The 24992-nt window shown below is 40.1% G+C and overlaps 1 protein-coding gene across 1 annotated transcript in view; it reads left to right on the forward strand.

Annotated features, from left to right (window-relative positions):
* Positions 1–24992, forward strand: part of BEGAIN (brain enriched guanylate kinase associated) — a gene marked incomplete at its 3' end in the record, with an annotated part of 157121 nt that overhangs the window by 36290 nt on the left and 95839 nt on the right. Inside the window, exon 2 of the mRNA XM_080345642.1 lies at positions 6488–6516. Within this exon, the coding sequence (XP_080201768.1) occupies positions 6488–6516 (29 nt within the window). The remainder of the gene's footprint in view (positions 1–6487; positions 6517–24992) is intronic.

The following is a 24992-nucleotide window of genomic DNA, read 5'->3' on the forward strand; positions in this document are numbered from 1 at the left end:
AGGCTGGAGAGTTGTGCAGGGAGAAATTTAATGAAATATAAAAAGGGCAAGAATAGACTCTTGCATCTGGGCAGGAACAGCCCCATGTTCCAGTAGAAGTTGGGGAATGACCTGTTAGAGAGCAGTGTAGGGGAAAGGGAGCTGGAGGTCCTGGTGGACAGCAGGATGACCATAAGCCAGCACTGTGCCCTTGTGGCCAAGAAGGCCAATGGCATCCTGGGGTGTATTAGAAGGGGGGTGGTTAGCAGGTCTAGAGAGGTTCTCCTCCTCCTCCTCTACTCTGCCCTGGTGAGACCACATCTGGAATATTGTGTCCAGTTCTGGGCCCCTCAGTTCAAGAAGGACAAGGAACTGCTGGAGAGGGTCCAGCACAGGGCAACAAAGATGATTAAGGGAGTGGATCATCTCCCTCATGAGGAAAGGCTGAGGGAGCTGGGTCTCTTTAGCTTGGAGAAGAGGAGACTGAGGGATGAACTCATTAATGTTTATAAATATGTAAAGGGTGAGTTTCAGGAGGATGGAGCCAGCCAAGGCTCCATCAAGGGACAATGACTGCAAACTGGAACATATGAGGTTCCACTTAAGTGTGCGAAGAAACTTCTTCACAGTGATGGTGACCAAACACTGGAACAGGCTGCCCAGAGAGGTTATGGAATCTCCTTCTCTGGAGATATTTAAAACCCCCCTGGATGCCTTCCTGTGTATCCTCATCTAGTTGTTTCTGCTCTGGTAGGGGGATTGAACTAGATGAACTTTCAAGGTGCCTTACAGTCCCTAACATTCTATGATTCTGTGATTCTTTCTACTTTGTGTGATGTTCCTCTTTCCAGGGGAAAATGTCCGATTCTCCCAACAAGCTCCTCTGTGTTGTGGGTATATAGGGTGTTAGTCTTGACCTCTTCTGCCTTCTTCTCTCAGTCTTAATCCTCTCCACCTTTTATGTATTAACTGTCTTCAGGTAGGCTGAGAATAGGGGAGGTGTTCTATAGCTCATGGTGTGGAGGTATACATGGAGGAGAGGAGCTTTCTGAACAAAATATCTATTACAATGGCAATTGTGGAGAACTGGACTCAATTTTCTTTGTATCTCTATGACAGTTTCAGGCAAGATTTTTACAGAAAGATTTTTCTTCTTTCATAAACAGCAATTGCATATATTGCATACATTAAGCCAAATCAAATGCAGCCACATCCTTCCTCCAGCTCTGTTAAAGTTTCTATAGATTAAATTTTAGTCTTTCTTCAGGCATCAGAGTGGTACTTTAAAGTCTATACAAAGAAATCTCTAAAAATTGATTAAGAATCTAATTAAAGATTAATCCTATCAAATTATGTGGTCTGTCAATTTTATTAAATCAAATATTTACTCTTGTACCCCATAGATAAAAATTAAATAAATAAAATGGCCACAGTTGTTCCTATCAATAAAACTTTACTATAACTGTGAACACAAAAGAAATGCTGAACAAACTATTTGTGGTTAAAAACATGTGGCAGTTAACAAATGTGCCAGCAGTCCAGACATCTTTAGTGAACTCTCATTTATAGCTCTCGTCACAGAAGAAGGTAGAGTAATAACAGTCAGACTAAATGAGCAGCAGTAACTTCTTGTTATTCTTCTTATACATTTGCTAACAACTACCCACACTTCAATCCAAAGTCCACTGAACTCAATGGGAAGACTGGTGACCCAGGCTTTGGCTCCTATCCCTCCCTTTAAAATGAAACATCCTTTTCCAAGAAAATAACAACAAAAATAAATAAATAGATAGATAGATAAACAAGCAAACAAACAAATAAATAAATAAATATGTGACTTCCAGAGTATTTTACCTTTTTCATACATGTATTAGGAAGATTTCACTAGACATCTGGAAGATCTGAAATCTCATCATTGCTTGTCCTTCAGAAAGTGAAAATAAAACAAAGGAAATAAATTCTAAACACAGTATTTTACCAATGCTGTCACCATGTGAATTGAGCAGTGTCACGAGGATGGAGCCAGGCTCTTCTCTGTGACAATCAATGAAAGGACAAGGGGTAATGGGTACAAAATGGAACACAGGAGGTTCCACTTAAATTTGAGAAAAAACTACTTCTTAGTGAGGGTGACAGAACACTGGAACAGGCTGTCCAGGGAGGTTGTGGAGTCTCCTACTCTGGAGACATTCAAGACCTGCCTGGACGCCTTCCTGTGTAACCTCATCTGGGTGTTCCTGCTCCAGCAGGTGGACTGGACTGGATGATATTTGAGGTCCCTTCTAATCCCTGACATTCTGCGATTCTGTGATAGACAGACTATCAGTATAAATTTTTATTTTCTTTAAAAAGGTTTTGATTCAATAATCAACACTATAAATACTGATCATATAACAAAAAAAAAAATCAAATAATTACATTACTCTATGAAGTTTTATGTATGGCAGTGACTAAGAATGTTCTGTCATTGTCTTGAGGTTGACTCATTAATCAAACATAGGGAGATAAAAAATTAGGGGATCACAGTATTTTTCCTCATTCTGCTGATTTGAAAACAACTGAGAAGTTGTCATGCTGACTGAAACAGTAACTATATTCTAAAGAGAAAAAAAGCCACACTAAAATTTCCTGGAGTTTCCGTTAACAGCATTGCTTCTTTCATTCAAGACAGCAAATTACTTTGTGCTCAAAGGATATCAAAGAATATCAACTTGCAATCTACAATAAGCAGACAGTAGGGGAGGGGATGATTCAAAAAAGGACAACTGATTTGCCTTTTCAATACCTGCTCCAAAATGGACTTTCAAACACTCAGCACTTCCAGAAAAGGAGGATCTTGTCAGTTGTTCTGTTTTACACTTGCTTTCTTCAACTACTTGGAAACAAATCAAGTTTCTACCAGTACTCTTAGGCGTTGCCTGGAAGTGCTTCCACGCAAAGTTTCCACACCAGGTACTTCTGTTAAAAGGAAAATCTTCAAACAAGTTGCAATATTCTAGTAGGAAACTGTGTATGGAAATACAGGATATTGAATTAATGGACCTGACATTTTTGTTAAAAGCAAAAATTGTTATTTTTAGGCTGATTAAATAAATTCTTTAGTCACACTAATTTTCATGATGAGAACAATTAGCCATTGGAATAATCTCCCCAGGGAAGTGGTGGATTCCCCAACACTGGACTTTTTTAGGATTCAGCTGGACAGGTTGCTGGGCCATCTTGTCAAGACTGCTTTTGCCAAGAAAGTTTGGACCAGATGATCCTTGTGGTCCCTTCCAACCTGGTATTCTATGATTCTACAATGATTATATTATTTTGTTGAAAAAAAAAATAAAAGTTATTTAAATCATATCTATTATTTCTGCAATTAAAGTTAATTAGTAATCTTAATTAAAAATATTTTATTTTAAAAAAATCACGCAGCTTCAATCACACAGCTCAGTTCAGGGATCAAGAAACACTTGAAATAAATCAACTCACTAGCAAGCAGCAACTTAAAAATGACATACTATAAAGGATATTCTCATACCAACCTTTACTTCAGTCTTTCTGCTTGAAGTAAGTCCCACAAGACTTTCAGGACAAGATTGCTTCTAAAAGTGGCCAATTCAGAGCTGTTTAGAACATGCTTTAAAATCAATTCAGTAGGATATTTAGGTAAGAGCATTCTTAGAGAGTAGTGAGAGGATGATGTAGACTCTAAATTTCCACAGGCTATATCAATGGCAGGGATCTGGCTAGGAAACAGCAATTCTGCCTTAGTAAAAACTTCACCTGGTAAAAAGAGAGCTGTTTCAGAAAACCACAGACTTTTAACATTATTTTAAATTGCTGAGGCTTTTCCAAAAGAAGGGAGCAGGGAAGAGGGGTCAGGGAAGAAATGAGGAAAAAAAAATAAAAGGGAAAAAGAAGAAAAAGAGGAAAAAGTAAAGGATGAATAAAAAATGACCCTCCTAAGGAGCACAATTATCTGGGAGGAAAAAAAAAAAATACTTGAGATGAAATCCATGTTTCTACGGGTTCTCTTATCTTTGTTTTCAACATCTCAAGTTCTTACTCTCTAACCTTAAAGCTAGGACATTTCCCTGAAAAACACCTAGGCTCTAGTCCTTTCATCTGTTCCTATTTATTTGCTGAAAGTTGATCCCCATCAAAAGAAACAACTGAGCATTGCAATTCTGCAGCCTAGAAAGCTCCTTGAGGAGGACTCAGCTGAATCAATTGCTCCCACATCAGAGAGGAGCCCTCTCCTTGCTGCACAGCTTGTCAGGGAAAGGCAGAGCACAACATCCCTGATGGTCCAAAGGAAAATGGGCCGTGTTACACAAAACAAGCAGGTAGAAACAAAACAAAACAGAAAAAGGTGAAGAGTTCATACAGAAGTAACTGAAGTTCACTTTATCTTTTGTTTTGATATCAGGCATTTACTGCGCTTTTTTTTCCCCCACTAATTTCCTGTCAGGATTGGCAGCCAATGACTCACCTGCGTTCACTGATAAGTGTAGCCAGAAACCCAGCCTACAGCTCCTCTTCTCCATTCTGTGCTTTAATCACATGAAACAAACCCCACTCTGACCCCATGAGTAAAATAATATTCAAAGCACCAGGAAAAAGCAAGGCCAGGGAGCTTTCCCTTATCTCTGTAGATATTGCTATCATAGAAGCACTGAAATCAGATATTCTAAGTATTTTGTTTTCATGAGTGACTGTCACAGTTCAAGGCAAAGCAATAGTGAGTGGCCCTGGAGAAAACTCTGTGCAGCCTCACCAAAATTACAGGAGCATGGCGATTAGGACAGGTTTTGACAGTTCATCTCCAGAAAACCAGACTGGCAAGCCCTTGAGGCTGCCAGCAGCTTCCCATGCCCAGGGACAAAGCCCCTGTGATTCATTTTCTGGCCAGCAATCTTTAAATTATTTCCTGAATGCTACAGAATACACATGGACTCAATGGATGGATACAAATTAGAGAAAGAAACTATGAGTCTCTAGGTTAGATTTTTAATCTCAAAATCTGGGATTTACCACAGGCAAGTTTGTGCTTCCAACAGACGTGCAGGGACTATGTAAGACATATATTACATCCGTTACTGGAAAGCTAAGGAGGACTTTTCCTGCAGCTGGCTTCTCACATACAAAGTTACGGTGAATGCCTAAAATCCTTAATGCATGTGATCAGAAATTATCATGCAAACACCGGTCTGACTGACAATTTATCTAATAGATAAATCAAAAGTAAATAGGAAGAAAGGAAGATGAGTGACCCAATGAAGAACCAACAATTTGTCATTTAGGATGTTTTATTAAGGAGTTTGACAGATTTTTTTACTGGTTAACTGATTAAATTTACATTTCCCTATATTTAATCTTTAATTCATTTCATACTCAAATATGATTGTTAGCCATTAATCAATAAGGTTTAAAGTGTTCATGATTAATGGACAACGCCTTCAGTATAAATAAGAGAATCTGTGATGTTAGAATTTATCTGGCTCTGGAGATTGCAGGATGGCTGTGAGTGCCCATTCCTTAGTTACCAAAAGCAGAACCAGGAGGACTGATGAGATTCTGAGCCAGTGGTGTGATAAAATGAAGTGGAAGCAGCTATTAAGGATCTACAGAAGAGAATGTTGAACAAGGAACCAAAGGGTTAACAAGACTATGCTTTTGATATATGTCAGAGAGATTAATGAGTCTCTATGCTATAGAGTAGGGATTTACAGCATCGGTACAGTAAAAAGAAATGAGGCAGATTAATGAAATGACCACCTACGGTTCTGCTCGGATGTAAAGATTCAGGGCTGCAGGGGCATGGAGGTGCTGTCAGAGGATCAATGGGAGCCCGGACACAGCGGCAGGCAGAGGGACCTGAGGTGTTATCAGAGCTGTCAGCTGCAGCCCGTGTACAGAGCAGTGAAAGGGTTAACAAAAAGCCTCCATGTATTGAGATGCTAATTGTCAAGATAGTGTATTACTTGAGGAAAGTAATTTGATTACTCGAAACTCCCACTAAGGAGGCGAGCTTGTGTCCTTTCCATCTGCCGGGCTCTGAGAAAGATGATGAATTGAACTCAAAACGCACGTGTGATGAAGTCACCGCCGTTCCCCAGCCAGCAGCGCCCCACTGCCGTGCCCACCCTGCGGAGGGGAGCTCCGCATTTCAACTTTTCCTTTGAAACCCAGGAGGCACAATAACCTGTTACTCGCTGCCGCTCACTCATTCTTTTTTTTTTTTTCCTTTTCTTTCCCTCCCCATTTTCTGCCTCAGCGCTACAACTGAGTCATTCTGTTGCCCATGGCTCGTGGGTATACAGTGCTCCTGCAGTGTGCTGCATTATTCCCCAGTTCATCTGTCAATGTTATTTTCGGCTAATGCAGATGTGGGGTTCACTTACCGTCGCTTTGTAGACACTTGTCGAAAACCATTTGGAAAGCCTTAACTATGCATAAATCTGCAGAGTGAATGTTTTCTTTCATTCACTTGCTCCTATTATTTGATTTCTTGTAGGCCTCTGCAGCAGAGATGGAGAAAATAAGGTAAGTGAGACGTTTATTTACATCTCATTATCGAGAAGAAATGTTCTGTTGCACAATGGACGATACAGGCTCTCGGAAAATATTTTGCTTAATATGATCAGTGTAAAATACCGGATTGCATGATGATGCAAGGGAAGCTGTGTTTTAGAGACAAAAGAAAAGGAATGTGGTTAGTCTAGTAAATCTATTTTGCAGGGATGTCAATTCAGAAAGGATGTTTTACACATAAACATGTTTTATTGCCGGATGCGAAGGATATTTGATTATATAAATGTTGTAGTCACTTGTCCATTTACTGCAAGAGCCTGCCATTCCATTTAATGAGGAAAGTGGATCAATAATTCATGAAAAAGCTGAAGAAAATATAGGGTTGACTTCAAAGCATCTAATTACTGTGGTTTGTTTCAATATAATGCTGTAACATTGGTGTTCGATTTTTGTTTTATATTGTATACCAGCCAGATAAATCTTGTCTCCTCTGTGTTTAAAATGTTGTCATACTGTACTAGTTTCTCAGCACATCTCTCTGCTTTAAGCAAAAGGAGGTGGCTTTTATAAACATAACTTTTCCATCTCATGTCCGAGTGCAAGTCTGCTTTGGGGGATATTGCTTTTGTGTATGTTGTTAAGAAAGAAAAAGAAAGAAGAAAGCATTGTAGCCCATTTAAAAAAAAAAAAAAAATAATAATAAAAAAAAATCTGTCTATTAATAAAATCCCCAGGTATTATCAAAGTGATAAAGAAATACTGAACTTTTTACTACTCTTTCAATATTTTATGGAACTTATTAAAATAACCCAAAACTCTGGCTATGCTCTTACCTGGTTTTATTGGATAAGCCCAAATTCCTTCTCTGAACCTGGTGACTTTGGTTAGTGACAACTATTGTCCAAGCACAACTTCTTAGATTCCTTGAGTTTGGAATGGCTACTCTGAGTTATTAGAAATGCAGAAAAGTTCTAAAATTCTGGAAACAACTGGGGAAGTAGTGACAATATGAAAGAACAGAGATTTGACTGAGTGTTTAATGAATTCTGGGCTGTAAACCAAATCCTCCTTTTCATTTGAGAAGGAGAAGGAGGTTAAGTCTCTTACAGTGAAGATGCATGTCCAAAAGTTTCTGATCAAATTTATTTATAAAGTGCTTCAGTTGCACATTTTTCGTACTGTCTCATTATGATGGAAGTCTTATAAATTTTGAACTGAATAATAAACTCTACAAAAGACATTATGGGTTTACGTGGATATAAACACTATAATGTTAAAGCTGTGAGTTTTTCCTGAGCAATGACTGAGAAAGCACCACAGTATATGGTCCTGAGTTTAGTAAATAGTCCAAACAAGATCGCCTATGATGTACGCATGCTCATGTCATGAATTACTCTCCTAGAAGGTGCAAGCAAATACATATGTACATATTTGCTTGATAAGCATGTGTATACAAATGCAATACAATACTTGCAATATGTTCCTGAAGGTGCCTTAACCGCTGCTTTTAGCAGACAGGCTCTTGCCACATTTGCAGTCATGGGCTGCAGAGCCAAGGAGAATGAGCTCAGGAATGTATTGAAAATGAAAGAATATGCTATGACAAGAGTAAATAACCATAAAGCTCCATTTTCCTGGCACCCTGGTTTTGTAGCTTGTCAGGCATGCAGCAGTCCTTACCTCAGTGCTTCTTGAGCACTGTACAGATGTAAAAGCCCACACTGCCCTGCTATTAACTCCAACAAGAGAAGGGTCAGGCTGTGTCAGTAGTTTGTTAATGAAGTTTTCCGTTTACAATTCTCATCTGTAAAAACTGCTTCTGATAGCCCTTTGTCCCGATCATCCAAGCCAGTGCAGGGCCAGTGCAAGGGCCCCCTGCGCTCCTGAAGGGAGCAGCGAGTGGTGCTAGGGGACCTCTGGTAGGAGCTGTACTGCTCTGTCCCAAACTCTTCCAGGCTCCCTGTCTGTAGTCATCTTCTTGGTTGCAAACTGACAGAACCCTCAGCAGTTTAAGAAAACAGTAATCAAGTCTGGATTCATTATTTTAAATGATCTGTGAACCCACAGACCTCAGAGAATTAGATTTTTCCTAACCCTATCCAAGTCTAGCACCAATGTAAAAAGCAGGTTACCTTGTCTTTTAAGCACAGTGTCTTCAGAGAGACCATGAAGATAGATAGCCTGAAGCAAGGGGAAGGAAGAAAAAACAAGAGGGAAAAGGGTGGGCCAGGAAGAAAGAGGTATTTTTGTTACGTGTAGAAACCAATGCAATGTCACAGGAAAAGCCATTCCCACATGATACTTGAATATGTTCTGCCCTATCCCTTGAGCCCAGCTCCTTCCCCACTCTCTCTTTGCAACCAGCTGAGGATGTTCCATCCCACATGAGCTGGGATAGTGCTGGCCTGAGGATTAGAGCATGAGCCCATGTCAGTTGTGGAGCTGGGGTGCACAGAGACTACAAGGCTAGAGCAACAGAGGGAGAAAGGGGTCTGGAATTAGCAAAAAGGAAACAAACCAAATTCCTGTTGGAGAAACAGGAGAAGCAAGGTGGATACCCACAAAACAACCTACACAGCCAAGTGTAGGTTAAAACCCTCAGGGTTAGAGAAATCCAGGTTTTCATTCCACAGTGCACTTCAAGATAAGTCTTTTAAATATGAATAACAGGCACAGAAAATCAATCACACTTTTCAGAGGAGTTGCTCCACACTGGCAGTCCTTGGGAGCCCACAGGGTCAAACATTTTTAAAAGCAGCTCTAGAAGCCTTAGAGTGAGCTTTCCACATTGTCCAACCCAATGCATCTGGGGCATCCCCAAGGACTGGAGCAGGCGGGGCTCATTCAGACAGAGGGGCAAATACAGGAGCCTGCAAAACAGAACCACTGATGACTCATGCTCTGTTCAGCCCCAAATTCACTGAGGAAGGGCAGCACAACAAATGGTGTAGAAAACAAATACACATCTTGCTGCTACATTCCTTCACTCAGAATCTAGCTGTCAAGATGTAATTCATCTCACGTAATGCAGTAATAATTCCCCTCACAGACCAAGAAGCCACTGTGACCTGCAGTGTCACATCCTGCCCTTTTCAGCAGGGGCTTGCCATGACAGCATTAGAGGTGGAAGGAGTAACAGGAATCGGAGGTGGGAGGTTATCAATATTTAGTCTGACACAGGGATGACTTCCTCTAGATGTGGAAACATGCTATTTTGTGCTAAAACTTCAACTAGAAGAATTGGTTACTGCAATGAAGTGTTCACACTGTACAATTCTTAGCAGTACATAGTGTTTATAACATCTCAAGATACCAATATGTTAGGCAGGAAGTAAGGCTAACTGCTAATCACAAACCTCTTGAGGATCTGCAGTTATGTAGGTTGGCTGTGTATGGTTATACAGTCACTTTAAACATTAAATACATCTAGCTACAACCTTTTAAATACAGTTTTTTGAATCTAGTTCTTTTCATGTTGAAATGAGGACTGAAAATCTTAGTTAAGTAAATTTCAAATATACCTATACTATCTTATTTTGACTCTTAGCAATGTGCTATATTTGGTGCATATATTCAAGAGATGCACATGCCTTCCAAGTCTAAGGCCTTGCAAATCTGTGGTTGCTGGCACACAAAATTGCGATTACTCTGGAAACTGCTCTTTTAAGTCAAATTGAATCCATAGAACGTCTAGATGTGCAAATGAAATACCAATTCCACCACAACTCCTGTACAAATTCCTGGTAGCTTTTTCTTTGCTTCCTTTTAATCCTGCTTGAAATAAAGGTTACAACATTCAACCTTTCAGGTGAAAATGTTGTAATGTGTGGCATAACAGACCTCCAGATATATTTTTGTACACAAATATTGACCAGATTGTCAGTGTTCCTTACAGTGAGAAATATCTCACTTGGCAGGAAATACCAGTTAAAGTGATAGATATCGTTCAGTAACAGCTTTTTCTTTTTCAAAATACATTCCTAAAATTTCAGTGACAATTCAGAAACTCTGTAAATCAATATCTTCAGTTCTAAGCTTTCAAGATCCACAATAGGCAGAACTGTTTATCTAAAAGTACACAAAATGGGACACATCACCACTAACATCACCTGCCAGGCTCACATAATTAGTGCCTGTAAGGAGGTTGACTTTCTACTTTGCAATGTAACCATGGTATCCCCCAACTGAGGATTACATTATTTTGATAGCATCATTAGTAGTACTTTACTAACCATCCAGGGATCTCTGGTAAAAGTGATCTGTGTATCAAGGAACTTGTGAGACAACACCATTCATGGTAGTCCTTGCTTCAGAGCATATGAAAATGAAGTGATTTGTTTTGCATACACAGCTGGTAGTAAGTCAGCTGCTCAATCCAAGTCTCTTGAATTTTCAGACTTGGACTTTTCTCAAGTATGTTTGAGTTCATCTGCGGTAAGGAAGGAATAGCAGTCTCTTCAAAAGGAAAGTCAGAGGCACATGCAGTCCTAGAGAAAAGCTTTTGTGACAGTTCACTGAAAATGTGAATACCTTCCTAAATGCCCACTAGATCATGCTGCCTTCCTTGCACTTGATATAAATTTAGCCCTCTTCACATGCTAATGAACACACTGCAATTTCCTGCCATCCCCACCTTATCCTTGCTCCTTCTCTCATCCTGTATCTACATTAATTGTACCACAGTTATTTGAACAAAAAGAGAGGATTTTTTTCCCAGAAAGTTAACCAACAAACATGGTTTACTTTACCCTAGATCTTAACCTCACATCCACAGCTAAAACATTGGGAGCTGCTGCCTTGTATAGAGGCATAAAGCCACAGGACAGCAGTAGTGATGCGCAAGCAGCAGCTCCAGCATCTGCTCAGCAATGTCTGCAGTCTCTCACTTATGCTGGGACTTCAACCCCCCACTCAGGACACAGGCAAAGAGATGGCATGGGACAAGTTCAGAAGAAACAGAGAAGACGGAAATGATAGTGTGAAAGGGCTAAGAGTTTGGGGTGAATGTTGGGTCCATTTTGAAAGAAGGAAGAAAAAAAGGAAAAGAGAGCTGTCTACTTATATTCAAACAGGTAAAAAAGGTTTTAATTTTTATCTCCTATTTTCATTTCCCAAACAGCCCCAGCAGCAGTGACAGTACTGCAGTGCTATTTTTCATCACATGTGATTTGTTCACTCTGGTATCCAAGGTGTGAGTGCAGCACAGCTAAACCCCACTTTCCTCCTCCCAGACACTCCACTCAGTTTCAAGTTCAGTGGTGGTCAATCATAGCAATGGGAGCAATGTATACACAAGGATATATTCACAGCCCCCAGGGGAACTATAGCCCTGGACCTGGGATGGGCTGGGGCACAGAGCAACACTGATCTACCTATACTAGCACCTCTGAGAATTTTATTATTGCTATCAAGGGCACAATATGCTTGTGTAGGTTATAGTGGAAATTAAGTGTGATGGACTTCAGTATTACTTTTACCCAGGCTAGTCAGTCAAATTAGCACTACCTAGCTGAGCCAGGGGGGATTACTCTTCTGTTTCACTACAGCCCTGTACCCTGAACTGCTCTATGCTGCTTGGAAGAATGATCCAAAAGGCAGTGATGCTGATATGGAAAGAATCATCTCCAGTCACCTGCTGTAACAAGTGTTGTGTTATAATATCTTTTAGCTCTAGGTAAATATTGAGTAGAGTAAAAGCATTCAGCAAACAAGAAATATGACATGAACAGAGAGCAGAATAGATTCAAGTTGAATGAAACTGGGTATAGCTGTGTAAAGTGGCCTGCAGGGATAAGTGGAAGCTGAGCAAACATCTGAAGAGACCAAGGAAGTAGGTAGGAGGAGATGAGCCATGGCATCAACTGGAGCTGCAGTGAGTCATGAGGAAGAGACTGGACCAAGGTGATACCGAGCGTACAAATAATGCTCTGCCTAACCCTTTCTTGCAAGGCAAAGTGCATCACTGAGCAGTAGTATAACCTGCTCAGGGGAAAAAAAAAAAAAAAAAAAAAAAAAATTTAAAAAAATGAGGGGATGTTTTAGACAAATATTTAAGAAAGGGGGGGGGGGGGGGGGGTGCAGGAAATCATTGCTTATAATGCTTCTGATTACTTCAAAAACTTTGTAGCACAGGGAGTAGAGCTTCCAGAACAGGTTGTTTGTTTGTTTGTTTGTTTTCCTATTTTGGTGGGGTTTGTTTCCACTCCCTCCCCCCACCTCAAAAAGAGGCAATGATGCTCGATGGTCAGAAAATTCAAAGGAGGGAAAATTGGATGGTCTCTGCATCCTTTATATTGCTAACAGCAACTAGACTTCAGTTTATGTAAGTGCTCTGAGCAAAGCTATCAAGAGATTCGTGCTGAACAGTGAAAACAGTGACTTACAAAGCAAACAGCAGCAACAAAACATAAGCTGGAGAGTATAAGAGGTTCCAAGCTGCAAATCCCAGATGGTTCAAGGGCAGTACGGTTGGTGAACCACACTTGAGTGTGCTCTGTGGTGAAATCAAGTACAATTTGAATGCTTGCTGCTGCTACAGTGCACAGACTGATGAAAGGAAGGAGATAACTTGTCTGCAACACTCTATTACAGGCTTTTGCAATTGCCAGCTCCACTACTGCTGGCATGGCTTAGGCAATTTAATTTACCAATCAATCCTTGATTTACACACAAGTGACTTTAGAATGCATTCAAATAAAAACTCCATATCACCACATTTGATTCAATGTTCTTTAAAAGTTAAAAGCATCTGAAATATACCAAAACTGTGAAGGTTTTCACATTAAAAAAATCAAAAGGGATGAATTGCCTTAATATTTTAGTGATGACTTACAGCCAGCTTAGCATGAAGTATGATGTGCTGAAAAATAGATAGTAGATAGTGAGCTATAATCACGCTTTTTGGAATTCGTGAATACAAGGGTTGTATAATTTACAGAGCCCTCAAATGGGATAGCAATATCATAAGTGCCTGTAGCTCCTTGCTAGATTTCCCTCATGTGTGTGACCATCCTACTGCTCATGTGAACTGCACAACTCTTGTTATTCAACTCATTCAGGTGCAATAGGATCCACCTCATTGAATAGCACACAGAGTCACTGCTCATTGCTTGGTTTCTAATAGCGTTTATACTGGAATAAAAAAGGGCTCCACATTACAGTCAGTTATATTGCCTCTTAGAGCATGACTTTCTTCATACATGCATTTACAAAGCTTTGAAAATAATTGAGAAATCTAGCTTTTATCCTGAACTTGCCCAACTGTCACAGTGTTAGCAAAACCATAACTGAGAAACTGTGTGCGAGAGAACATACACACACCTCATGCAGCAGACTTGCATCTAGGAGGGCAAATGGTGTTTGAGAGGAATATTGTGGCATAGAGGCAACAAAGCAGCAGTTGACCGACTTACATGGAGTACTGGCACATCATGACTCATGACTACACAAATGCACTTTCCGCTACTCAGAGTAAAATGCAAATTTTGACCACTTATTCTTGATTTTATCCGTCTCTAAAAGAGAAGGAGGAAGAGAAGGGTGTCCTAGAAGAAAAAAAAAAAACCAGCTTTAAACTTGTCCTGGAAGCCACTGAGCTCTCTGGGGAGTCCCTGCTGTGGTACAAAGACCCTCATGTTCAGAAGGAGCTCCAATGACTCAACAGCTCCAAATTGCTGCCCTCTGTTCAACAAGACCAAGTTTCATATCCATGTCAGAGCAAAGGGCCTTCCTTAACTTTGAAGCTTCTATACAGATCCGGTCAAACAAATGAGCTCATTCTATGTTTCTGTTACCTCTAACTGTCGTTTTGACAAGAAGATCAGCCTAAGGAGCTGCTCTATTTTTAAGGTCTTCCAAGAACGATACTGGAATTCCCAGCAATGAATGGCTACTTAATCTTTTCCCTCAACATCCCCCAAGAGCTCATTCTTGCAGTAGCAATTTGAAGAGATAAGCAATCAGCACTCCTCTTTTCAGTGCTTTTCTGTTTTAAAACTGTTAAATCTTTGTGCTGCCATTTCACTCAGGGATGCTGGCTTAACCAAGGTACTGCACAAATTAATATAGATTTCACTGCTTCACCTGTATCTACAGATAGAAATTGTCTATATATCTGTATAATTGGTTTTACTGCCAACAATTCCTACAGATGTAGGTGCTTGAAATGACATTTAAGTAGCACTAAATGCATGGCAAATGACTTTGCCCCTGCGTATTTAACTAAGTTTATAACTGCTGGGTCACTTGACCTTTGAGATATTATTCTCTCTTGGTATTAATCCCATCTCTATTCTGTAACAAGGAAGTAGTATTTCTAGGCAGCTGATCAGAAACAGCCCAGACCAACATGTACCAAGTATATTCCAGGACTTAATGCAAATCCATGAGTGTCTGAAAAAGAAATGTTTTGCAGCTCTACCCAATATTCTCAAGAACTCAGTGGGGAGTTAGTAACAAAGTACATTCACAAACAGAGGCACATCCTTCATGATGGGGAAAGTGCTGCTTTCTGTAGGGAAATAAATATTTTTAGACTGCATACAAACAATCTATAGCACTGGAACAGTTCTATTTGAATTCAAGATAAATTGTATGCTTGGTTTTGACTCTCAGCTTGTGAATAGCTTGTGACGTTTTAATTTGTATTTGCATTCTGATATAGATTGATGAAAGACCAACAATTAAAGAGTGAAAGATCAAGTGAGTCAAATACTCTGAAGGCTGGATAAAAATGAGAAAGACAGCAAACTAGCCTGAAGCAATGCAAGTAGACTGGTGAAAGAGCAGCAATGATATTTAAGTAAATTACTTGGAAAACAACAGCATAGCTCCACACACAGAAAAATTTGATTGTTCTAGTCAAAGGAACAAGAAGTTTTTACACAAGTCCAAACTGTTCCCCGTCCTACTCCTTTCCAGTGCTGAATTCATAGACATTCATGCTAAATGGGGTGCATGAGTGGCCTGGCTTGTGTCCAAATCTGCACATCAGCAGACCCACTCTGCTATCTTCTTGTAGTCCTGCAAACACAGTGCCAGACAGAACCATGCAGAGAAGCTTCTGGTTTCTCAACCCATATCAGCAGTGCAACCCTGACAAATCTGAGCCTCAGCAGTTCCACTTCATTTCTGACCACTCACAAGCCTTTAGGAAGAGAAAAATCTTCCTGGATTATCCCTTTCCTTACTGTATGAATGCCACCAAGTGCAATGAGCATGAGAAGCAGGCTTCCAAGTAGAATGCCAGCCCATGCTTTGAAAAGTAGTCTAGGCTAGCCTGTTGATGCCAATCTTTGCTCTGGAGCTTAGAGTAAAGATGGAGTGAGGAGTAAAGAAGGCTGACAGAAAGTCCTGTCATTCACTTTGGTTCCATTTGACAACTTGTGGAAGGCAAAGCAGTACCCTTGCCCTGCAGCTGGAACAGTTGTGGTAGGTTTGGGAGACCCCTTGCTAAAATAACATTCCCAGTTGTGGAGTCCCCTGCAGCATGTTTTCATGTTTCTTAGGTCCTGTTTTATTTCTTCACAAGAGGCCATCAGTTTGTGTCTTGTCTTTATATCAAATGTTCTTTTACTCTTTTACTACTGGAGGAACCAAGGGCAGGAAAGGTCTAGGAGATAACACAGATATCCTCTCCAGTCCCATGTGAAGAAAGGACCAAGTTCCAGAGTCTTGGCCTTTTCATGGAAGGTTAATTAGTCCTTTGTATAACTTCAGGGGTAGCTCTGGCAACAGAGCATATGGGCAGGAGAGGGAAGAAATGAGTCAGATAGAGAAGACTGACAGTGGTTTCTTTGAGCCAAATTTAGCTGACCTACACTGTTTCATAACAAAACGACATCCCCTTCCCCTCAGCCCCTTCCCTCCTCAATCTTCAAGGGGGACCACAACCCAAAAGTCATGAAGTTGTTTTGTTGTTTTGTTTGGCTGGTTGTTTTTTTCTGAGAAATTAAAAGTACAGGAAATTGTAGCACTAAACAGGTAGTCTGCTAACAAATGTCAGTTTAAAGAAGTAAAGCTGTCTTGTCTACTTAATATATGGAAAAAGTTCTATATAACAGGTGACTTCAGACAGCAGGAACATTTTTTTCCTTCACATTGAAAAAGCTGCTGATGCAGATTTTTACAGTGACTGTAGACTTCAACTTGCTTTCCTTTAACTTTGTTATGCTTTGTAATCAGACAAAGCCTTAGCAGATTCAGTTACTAGAACTGGTGGATTTCACATGCTGTGAGCTTCTGAAGGGTTTTCTTTACAAACCAGGACTGAATATCACCTAAATATAAAAGAAAAAATCTGAGAGAGAGATGTCCCATTAATTCCAGCACACAGTGCTCTTGGAATGATTTAAGAGAAACAATGTTAATCTAGCCAGTTTTGCTTAAATATACTTTGCTTTGAAGAAGAATTGTTCTCCTCTAAAAGCATTTGTTTTTAATGTAGTGATAACCCTTCAATCATCCACCATGGACAACACCTTTCATTATAACACAGGAACACGTAGCAGACAAGCAACAACAGCTACATGTTGCTTGGATTCAAGGAACATGGAAGGTTTCAGTTAAAGTTTTGATTGGAAAATACTTTGCTGGTAACACAATAAGGACTGGACCTCTCTACTGTGGCTTTCCAGTTGTTTTGTATGCTTATCGCCACCCCCTGAAGAGCTCTCCAGATCCTATTGCACAGTAAGAACAAAGTTAACCAAGATTTTCATCTTAAGTTTCCTTTAGCACTGAACTACTAATTATCATGGCATGCAGACCAGACAGTTCTGATTAAATTGCCAGCCTGGATTTGTAGACCGTCCCATCTCCTTATTCATCATCTCTATATACACAACATTGGGAAAGCATCTTAAGATATAAATAGGCATAGATATGGTTGCATGCTGAATTCTAAGTAACTGAATGAATCCATTACTGCATCCTTGGAGGACTCCAATTTTTCCCAGAACTACAACTCCTTTTTGAGTGTTATCTATCTCATTATGCATAGATTAGTTACATTATGTGTTGGTTTGCACAGACCACACAGAAGCTGGAAACAGCTACAGATTTGCAGAGCGATTAATAGAATCATAAAACAACTCGAAAAAGCAACATATTCTTTTATCAAAAAGGCAATGTTATTTATAATATTTTACACTCATTGAAGAACAAAGTACTCACATGATACTCCTGTCACTCATATCTAGAACGTCGCCTGCTACAAGCCTGCATTAATCAGAACTATAGCCGGTGTACACCTACAGCATGGATTCATGGCACAAAGCTATTAACTATTCAAGATCTTGCAAACCCACTTGGAAATTGTTTCTTTATACCTATTCTATGAGCCAGCGAACTGAAGACTAGTTAACTACAACTTTCACAATGGCAGAACACATTCTTATTAACAACAGAATCTGTAAAATCAACAAAAACCTCTTATCCCTTTACTAGTGACAGCTCTTTTGCAGAAAGCTATTAGTTACATTTTCTATTCTTACCCTGAATATTTTCTTCAGCACTAGAAATTAGGGCATTGGCTTGCAGAGTCATGCCCTGATTGCTGAAATTAAGGGCAATTAGGCAATGGAAAGAGGAAGTATAATGGGTCAGAGATTGTACATCTACTTGAAATGCAGGTGGTGAAGGTGCTGCCATTACTAAGGTGAAAACATAGACCGAGGTTTAAAGCTTTGAAGAATCTGCTCTACAGACACAGGTTTCAGCCACAGCCATTAGGATTCTCTCTGAAGCACTGACAAAGTTCAAAGGATTTTCTTTTTTTTTTCCCTTTTTTTTTTTTCTTTTTTCCTTTTTTTTTTTTTTTTCTTTTCTAAGCACTGTATAAGTCACAAGCTTCCATCTTCTCAGGGGAACACTTACCACCCTTTCTAGAGTATTGAAGAGTTTCAGCTAGAAGCTGGCAATCTTTCATGGGCAATGTGCCAGACTGTATTTTTTTGTTCCTAATTTAGAGCCTAAACATGTTGGTAGACAGCACTGAGAACCTGGTAGCCACTGCTTCTCACAGATGCTTCTCTCACAACGCTGTGGATCCCAAATCCCAGTCCTGTGCTGACCCCGTCAGACTTGCAGGAATCCCCTGATGTCTGCAAACCACTGGGAACCCCTCAGAAAGGAAGTTTTATAAATGTGCCGAACACTGCTGCCTTCCCCCGCACCCAACTCACTCATTCTGCATCATTTGACATTTTAACATATTGCCATATTAACCACCAAAAGTCTGATCTGTGAACATGACTTATAACTTGTATTTACAAGAGCAGAGATGCAGTGGCATATGGACCACCAGCTGGTGAGAAGTAGGAATGGTACTTTGTGGAGTTTGAGTCACTAAGTGAATTAAAAAAAAAATAAAAATAAAAAAAAGACCATCTTCTATGCAGCCAAAAAGATAGAGAGAAACTCTTGGCATCTTAGAATCAGAGATGTCTGAAAGGACAACTGCAACAAGGCTGCTATGCAGAAAGCACAAAATCTCAAAACATTCAGAAAACTAGAAGCTATGTTGTTTATTAAAAGAAGTATATGCAAACAAGCTGTTTCCTGCTAAGGCTGTAAGAAATAGTACCACAGAGCGACTGATGCAAGACAAAATAAAAGAGGGTTGACAGTCTGTTCCTCTTAAACCAGAGGAATAAAAATCACTTTGAGAGAGAGGGTGACACTAGGGGAAGTTTCTTTTTATTGAGGTCATAACCACCTACACTCAAATTCAAAAGTCTCCAACGTTTTTTCCCACCTCTCCCTAGCCTTGTGTCTTTTCCTGATGTGTTTTCCACCTCTTCACCTTCTGGAGAGATGCTCCATCAACAACTTCACCCCTTCTCATCCCTAAACCATGACAGCACAATGTCAGCTCCAGACATTTTCCACTCCAGCAGTTTTTGGGAGTTGAATCTCTTATTTGAGCTATCAAAGCTCAAGTCCTCCCAGAACGTAGTTATTCTTTGTCATCCTGGTTTCTACCCTCGGACTGTTGGGTTTTGCCACTGTTACTCCAGGAACAGTTGAAAAGCCCCTGCCTAGTGTTATGCAACTCTAACAAAGACTAATTTTCATCAAACTTCAGAGACCAAAGTTCACTATTCTCATCAATGAGAGTCCATTTCATCAGTATTTTTGCTTTATCTATTTCCCTAGAAGCCCAAATAAGGAGAAACACAGGTTTTAGGGGACAGTTCTGTGGTCTAAGTCCACATTGCTGTTGACTGCTACTCCCCCACCACCTGCGCTCCCTTCCCAGCCCTGCTGGTTCAGGAGCAGCTCCTGCGGCTTCCTCAGAGGGATGCAAGAAGAGGGAGTCTCCTGTGGCTCTATTGAGGCAGCTGCTAAGCAGAAGATGTCTTTCCATAACCAGGATCTTTTTGGAGAAAGTAGTAAACAGAAAGAAAAAAAATATTTGGCAAGGGGAAAAATTCATAGATAAACATTTTTTGTAATGGGGAGGAAGATACAGAAGGAAAGGCCTCTTCCTGCAAAAAATAGAATATTGTCTGGGGACTATTAAATAACAATATAACTAATGACCAAGATAATTATCTTCATGCTGGAGCACCAAACAGCTGAAATAGAGAAGTTGCTGAGAGCACTTACTATAGTAAATTACTGCAATGCTTCTCACGGTTTATTCTGCTGAATTAGGGTACTGAAAGAAGTGTGTTACATTATTAATCACATGTGGAAGAGTCAATAGATAATTTATTATTAGATTCATAAGTACAAATCAGGCAGGAAGGTCAAGTTACTAATGATTCTGGAGCCTTTTCAGCTGTACGACATTATCTGCACTGTATAGGTAGATACATTTTTTACCTGCATAATGAAAGTGATGTGAGTAATCATTAAAGTACTTGAATATCAGTCACAGAAAAAAAACAAAAAACAAAAAACACACACTAGATCAGCATGCAAAGCATTAAAATCGTGAATGTTGTACTAGAGTTGTAATGTAAAGGAAATATAAAACATGCCATTTTTGCCTGCCTGTCATTGAACAAAGAGCAGAAGTACAGGAGAGAGAGAGAGAAATCTGAAATTACTTTCTGCCTCTGCACTGTATAGGTTTGTTTGGCCAACAAAGGAACATTTGCACTTCTAGATGTCAACCAAGTCTCAGAAACCCTCTATGGCTCCTGCAGGATCTATTGCCTTCTTAAAGGTGAGATTGAGAATGGTTGAGTGACTTCTCCAAGTTCTTTGAGGGGCTTCTGTCAAAGTCAAAAGAGCAGATGTGAGTTATTTGCCTCAAGATGAAGAGGGCAGAGAACACAGAGCAAAGAACAAAGTTGTTGCTCCAGGAGCAGAATAACAATTTCTGAAATCAATAGTTTCATTCAGCCAAGAAGCAGGGATGAGTTTCAAAACACAACATCCCTCAGACAAATCAAAATGTTCGTAGCACTGCTTGCTGCTTCACTGTTTCACAAATTATTTCAAAACTTCTTTGTGACTGCTTTTTTTTCCCCAATACTATTTCCTCTCCACAGCATAGTAGCATAGACAACTTATGAGCAAGGACCCAGATACAAAGAGTTGTCCTTAAATACAAATAATCCCTACAAAATCAGTGCTACTCATTGCACAGGTACAGGCTCTTAACATCTCTTAGGGATACTGGATAAACACCACAGCATACGTTCTTGCAAGCAAGCTATTACTAGAAGTAGCTTTAAGAGCTAAATCCACCACCAGTGTGAGTGGACTCAGTTGTGTTCAGATCAAAATAGTTATTGCAGTTTTTATATGTAATGTCTTTGATTTATTCTGATGTTTTCTTGTGCATTAAAAAAGGTTAGCCAATAAGGAATAAAAAAATTGTGTGAGATTAAGGCAATTAATATGGCTTCTCTTTCAGTAGTGGGTTTCCCCCCTCCTCTTCCTGACATTTCACAGCTTCAGAGAGAGAAGACCAACTCTAGCTGCTATTTCTATGCCCTTTTCAGTTTATGGCAATTACTGTTGTGTAGCATCACAGCATTGGGGCCCCTGCCTTATCCTTCTCTGCATTTTGTGCAGGCAGCAGTGGGAAAATTTTCTTTTGATTTATTCTTCTAATAGCTTCAGCAATGTCAGAATATTAGAACTGCCTATTATCTAAAGGTTTCTTTGCAAATTCACATTAAATGAAAATGTAACTTTTCAGTCATTAATGCACTGAGAGAAGCTGTGGTTAAAGGAGGAGATGGATGGTTCGAAAGCTTATCCATTACATTTAAAAGCAAATTATCAGTGACAGAAGCTGGGCGAAACAGGCAGCAGTAGAAATCAAAAGACAGATTGAGATATCAATCAAAAAGACTTTGAGATCCTTCTCGTCTTACACAGACCACTAGAGGAGGCATTTAGAGGGATGTAACAAAGGAAAGAGAGTTTTCTGCCAAGCGGGAAAACCTGAGACATTTTTGCTGCCTGGTCACTGAGGGTGATGCACGCTGCACCCAGACAGGAGGAGCAGGAGTGCAGCAGCATCTGATGGCAGAAAGCTGCTGATGCCACAGGATACACCATGCCACACTGCCTGCTCCTTACAGGTGCAAAAGGCAAAGGTTAAAGAAACCAGGAGGGTTGTTTAGTAAGAAAAACATCTTTGCAAGAAAATTCTTGAAACAAACAAGTTTAAGACATTTACTTACCTCTCAAAAACCACCAAAATGCAAATAGATACTGCAAACATCTCAGAGGAGATTCAAGATTCAAATGACTGTATGGATCTGACCTTTAACTTTTTCAGGCCTCAGTTTTCATCTGTAAAATGGGGATGGTGGAAAGCTCTTTCCCAGACTAAAAGGACGACATGAGTTAACCATATAGAAATCTATGAGGCACCCCGATAAAGTGGTTATCTAATTCAAAAAAGCAGGTACAAGTAGAACATAGGAGTTTATTCATTAGTAATACACCAGAGGAAGATTCACATCTGCAGAACAGTTAACACTTGCTATTTGATGCTATGACATTGAAAGCTCACAAGTTATTTCGGTCTTCATTAGATAAATATGTATTGCAGTACTTTCTGTGTCGTACTTTACATTTGATGTTATACAATTGCTTTGACTTGGAAAGAAACAGTGCATTTGATTTATTTTTTTTATTTGTATCTTCTGCTTCCATTCTCAGAAGTACTGTTTGGCCTTTAAGTTCTGCATTATAAACTGCATTCTCGATATGGATCTCCCATATTTAGGTGCTGTGATTGTTCAAAGGACTCTCCAGCTGGGTAGCAAGACTATCTGAGTGCTAATACAGTGATTGTAAAGAATGGGACATCAGTTCCCATTTTAGAACATAAATTTTGGCAAGTTTGAATGGAATATATTCAAATGGGAACAAATGGACATTTTAAGCATGTAATTTAAAACAAAAGATTCAGCATTTACATGAATAAGCTTAGCAACTGCAGCTCCCCTAGCCCAGCAACTAAGAGCCTACGGGTGACAGTTCCAAGTTCACAGCCACCAGCCAGCCCATGAAAGCACCCAGCCCCTTTGTTCAGCAATGGGGACCTCTAACTCCAGGTCCCCTTCCTGTAGTTGCAGGTTTTGGCTCTGCTTTCTAAGGCATTCACCTGCCTTCCTTGTCTGTGACTCCCAGACAGACACTCCTCACTTCTTGTGGTTTTCAAGAGAGAAACAGTCTTAGCTCTGCATCTATTCAAGCATCAGGCTTTGGTACATCGTAAATCAGGCTGCTTTTCCTCACAAGTGAGTACCTTGTCTGCTTGTGGCATTTTGCTCTAGCAGAGAAGGTGTCACGCATCCAATTAGACAGGTATCCAAAGAGACAAGGTTGGAATGAGAATGAATAAATGCTACAGCTGTAGTGGGCAGAGTTAGCTACAAAGCACACAACTGGCAGAAATATTGTCTTCTCAACCATTCCTCCAGTATCAATGATAATACTAAAGCACAAGAACAAAATTGGATCATCTGCTGCATATTACAGACATGCCTCCTCCTTAATCCAGTGCATTTATTTCATTAACTGAAAAAGTAGGGAAGTCCAGCCTTTCACTGTGCAGCAGCTCTTAAAGGTACTGAAAAGACAAGCATACAGGGATTTTTTTCTGATTCCCATTCCAGCAGTGCTCCTCTCAATGTCTGCATAGTCGGATCCCCACAACCATCTGTTTCACGCAACGGGAGGACCACCTGCACTGGGGTCCCATGACAGGAAAGTTGACACCCTGCCCTCAGTAGGGACAGAATCCTAAGCCTTGCAGAAACTATTCAGACTGTCAGAGGAGAAAGCAAGAAGCAAGCTAAAGAACAGATAAGTTATTCTGGAAGGCTGAGTCTGCTCATTTAGTCATCGTTTGAGCATGTCCTGTTGGAGCAGGTCCAAAGGAGACCACAAAGATGATCAGAGAGATGGAACACATCTCCTGTTAAGAAAGGCTGAAAGAGTTGGGTTTGTTCAGCCTGGAGAAGAGGAGGCTTCAGGGAGACCTTATTGTGGTCTTTCAATAGCTGAAGAGGGCTTATAAGATGGGGACAGACATTTTAGCAGGGCCTGTTACAACAGGGCAAGGGGTAATGGTTTTAAACTAAAAGGTGGGAGATTCAGGCTAGATATAAGGAAGAATTTCTTTACAATGCGGGTGGTGAAACGCTGGCACAGGTTGCCCAGAGAGGTGGTGGATGCTGCATCCTTGGAAACATTCAAGGCCAGGCTGGACGGGGCTCTGAGCAACCTGATCTGGTTGAAGATGTCCCTGCTCATTGCATGGGGCTTGGACTAGATGACCTTTAAATGTCCCTTCCAACCCAGACTATGCTGTGATTCTAAGTCTACACTCAAGGCTAAGCAAGAATTAGTCCCACAAAATTTTTGCTAGAAATTACAAAGCAGGCCTGAAAGTCTGAAATTCTCTAACACATTCAGTGATTTGCTATCAAATCATCCCCTCTCTTCACCAGGTTTCACTAGTGATGTTTATAGCAGTTACTGGAAAATTTTGTGGGACCTCTGGCTTTGGTTTGTTTCTGTTTTTCTTTAAATTTTTTCTTAGTGTGAATTTTGGTCACATTTAATTCTGCCTTTGGCAATAGCCTGAGACTAGACCATAGGGGAGAGGAAAGGTCATGTAGACAGCTTAGAGAGGTTTTGAAATCTCCATCCTTCAAGATGTTCAAAATTTGACTGGAAAAGGCCCTAGGCATCCTGATCTGACTGAATCTGCCTTGAACAAGATGTTGGATCAGATGATCTCCAGAAACACTTCTAGTCTGATTCCTTCTATGATTCTACATACCCCAAGTCCCAGCTCCTTTCTACTTCAGAATTCCCATTTGAAGGGCAACACCTGTATTAACTGCAGATGTATTGCTTTTCAGAAGTTTTTCTTTTACATGGTTCGATTTAAGGACATTAGCATTTACTTCCCCACACCTTGTGAAAGACACCATCCAGCAGAGTAATTTCTGATAAACATCAAGCTCAGTCAGTTATAATTACATGGTTTTGCAACTCTATTT

Source organism: Nesoenas mayeri (genome assembly GCF_963082525.1).
Source record: "Nesoenas mayeri genome assembly, chromosome: 5".
Lineage (NCBI taxonomy): Eukaryota > Metazoa > Chordata > Aves > Columbiformes > Columbidae > Nesoenas > Nesoenas mayeri.